The following is a 2,869-nucleotide window of genomic DNA, read 5'->3' as shown; positions in this document are numbered from 1 at the left end:
TCCATTTGAGTCCATCTAATCCAAGCTATTCTCCCTGAATTCGTAGAAAGGAGGTTCCTTATCAAAAAGAAATTCGGAAAAAAATAAGAACGTATGATCCTAGCTACCTCACGTAATATGGTTTTATTCAAGTTGGCAACGAACAAGCATCAGAAGCTAATGCTTTAATTGTCACAAAATTTTTGCTAATGGGTGCTTGGTTTCATCTAAATTAAAAAGACATTTGGAAAGTAATCATCCCGGTTTAGCCAATAAGGAAGAAGAAATCAGGAAGCCAAATAGGCAGGGTCACGCATGATGGAAAGAGTCTGCAAAAATGAAAACGGAAACGCCAATGAAGCACCATTGATTGTTGGTTTGCACATTGCAAAATCTGGAAGATGCCATACCATTGCCGAGGAACTGATTAAACCTTGCGTGAAGGATGTCGTACAATGCATGTTAGGTCCAGATATGACCAAGAAGATTGATAATGTGCAGATATCTAACAGCACTATAAGCAAGAGAATTCACAGTATTTCAGACTTTGTAGAGAGAGAGAGAGAGCTTATAAATAGATTAAAAACTTGTGAATTCTTCAGTTTACAGCTTGATGAAAGTACCGACATTACTGGACTTGCTGTTCTGCTTGTGTTTGTAAGGTTTTCATTCGGGATGAAAATAGAAGAATAACTCCTTATGTGTGAAGAGCTTAAAAGTTATTCCACTGATGAAGAAATTTTTAAGGCTATCCACGAGTATATAAGAAAAAATGAAATAGAGTGGGGTAAATGTGTGGATATTTACAGTGATGGAGTGGCTGCAACGGTTGGTAAAATTAGAGGGGCGGTGTCTAGAATAAAGGTAGTGACAGAAAATGCCTCCAGCAGTATCTTACATCTACATTAAGTAAGAATATTTGAATATCAAATGTACTGTATTTTATTGATCTGAACTAAAGTTTATATTGAAATCAAATGAGCCTCAGAATTGTATTTTTTTCATTTTTTGTCGTTTGCCGAATCGCTTCAAGGGTTGGTGCCTCGAAATATTTTTAGCCCTACAAGGGTGCCGCGACTAAAAAAGTTTGAGAACCACTGCTCTAGGCTTGGATAATCTGCCGAAGTCTACAAAGTGATTATTAGCTACGTGGTAGAGGAAACATAGAATTTTTAAGTTAAACGCTCTGTATAAGTTTTTACATTGCTCTCATAATTTCTCTCCTTAAAATATGGGGTTTAATACTACCATACAGGAAAAGAATAAATAAGTATTTATTGTACACAATAAGGTGAACAATATATTATAGTTTTTAAAGTAGGTTTAACAGAAATCATGGACAAATATTCGTATACAGGGTGAACTAAAAAAAATTATGAATTTCTCATATTTTTTAAATATGCAAAACAAAATATTATTTTTTTTTTAAATTGTATTTATGATACTCTTTCACTTTTATGAAGTATCGTTTTATAAATAGCTAAAATCATTACTTTCCCAGATATTTTTAGTTTAATTACTATTTAAATGGGAATAAGCCACAATTAAAGGTTAAAGTACGTTTATTGACGTTTCAATTTCCACTTCGGAAATCGTTCTCAAAATACAAACATTAGTAACTCACTATTTTTAAAACGATTTCCGAAGTGGAAATTGAAACGTCAATAAACGTACTTTAACCTTTAATTGTGGCTTATTCCCATTTAAATAGGAATTAGGTACTTTAACATGCCACAAGAAAATAGCTTCAGAAAAATATATGTTTAGTTTTCTTCAAATTTCGGAAATACATTCAATTTTTGAAAGCAGAAATATCTTAGTCTTGTGTAATCACATAACAAAATTATTCTTATTCAGTAAATAACTAATACAAAGCATAAATCAAGACAATATGTAATCAATTTAACAGTTTTTAGGTTAATGTTATATCAACTGTATTCTAAGTCAAGAAGTTTTAGGTAAAGCATTAAAATTGTCGATTATGATCCGACTGTGCTACAGGTTTATCATCTTGTTCTTGTTCACAATCATCTAAATAATAACTTTCCTCGAGACGGATAGGCAGATAGTGACCAACTGTTTGGCCACCGCGATCACCGGAATTGTCCGCAATTGATTTTTTTATGTGGGGCTATATATAAAACCTTCACCAGGAGCTTCCGACAACGTTAGTTGATATAAAAAATAGAATAAGAGAACCATTTAATAATATTTACTTAAAATATAATAAGAAATTTTGTATAAAATATTTATTCAATCAAAATAATTCTGTTATATTATAACACAAGACTATCTGTATTTTTGATGCATGCTTTATGGTCGTTTATCCTTACATTTAGTGATTTTGCGGTTTATACTAGGTACATAAAAATTATTGCATTGGCAATTGCATCATTCTATAGATGCATTTTTTTTATATCTCCTGTTCATTGAATTTTATGTTGTATTATACTCGAAGTTTGTCAGAGTAATCACATTATTTTTATAAATTCTCGTTCAAAACTAAGACAAAAAATGTAGCGATATTTATATTTTTTCTGTTTTTAATAGTCCTGTATAACAATGATTGTATTCTATTGTCACAAAAATTGTGATATCATGGGTTTTCAAATAGAGCATAGTTATTTTTGCTTTTGATTTTTATTAGTTGTATTTTCCACTACAAATTGGAAATGACTTAAATATTTTATAAGTAAAAATCTTGTTTACTTCAAATTAAACAAAGAAAAGCACAAATCATTTAAGCACTCAATATGTATTATTCCTCTTTTATATTATTTGCAAATGATGCGCCGCAACAACGACCTGAAATCGAAGCTTTTCACTCTCAATTGACAATGAACGGCTGAACTTTAAAAGCCCAAAGAACCAGAACCGCACAAAAACCTAA

General features: G+C 31.2%; 1 protein-coding gene across 1 annotated transcript; it reads left to right on the top strand.

The window, feature by feature from the left end:
- Positions 1-297: 297 nt before the first annotated feature.
- Positions 298-672, top strand: LOC140438894 (zinc finger BED domain-containing protein 5-like). Its single transcript, XM_072528531.1, has one exon. It carries the CDS (start codon positions 298-300, stop codon positions 670-672), a length of 375 nt encoding a protein of 124 aa, XP_072384632.1.
- Positions 673-2,869: the final 2,197 nt, after the last annotated feature.

Source organism: Diabrotica undecimpunctata, chromosome 4 (genome assembly GCF_040954645.1).
Source record: "Diabrotica undecimpunctata isolate CICGRU chromosome 4, icDiaUnde3, whole genome shotgun sequence".
In the NCBI taxonomy this organism is placed as follows: domain Eukaryota; kingdom Metazoa; phylum Arthropoda; class Insecta; order Coleoptera; family Chrysomelidae; genus Diabrotica; species Diabrotica undecimpunctata.
The sequence above is the reverse complement of the archived record's forward strand: the minus strand, read 5'-3'. Positions and strand labels throughout refer to the sequence as shown.

Bases quoted from the DNA above. Each gene is read 5' to 3' on its own strand.
- LOC140438894 (XM_072528531.1), top strand. From the start codon at position 298: ATGGAAAGAGTCTGCAAAAATGAAAACGGAAACGCCAATGAAGCACCA.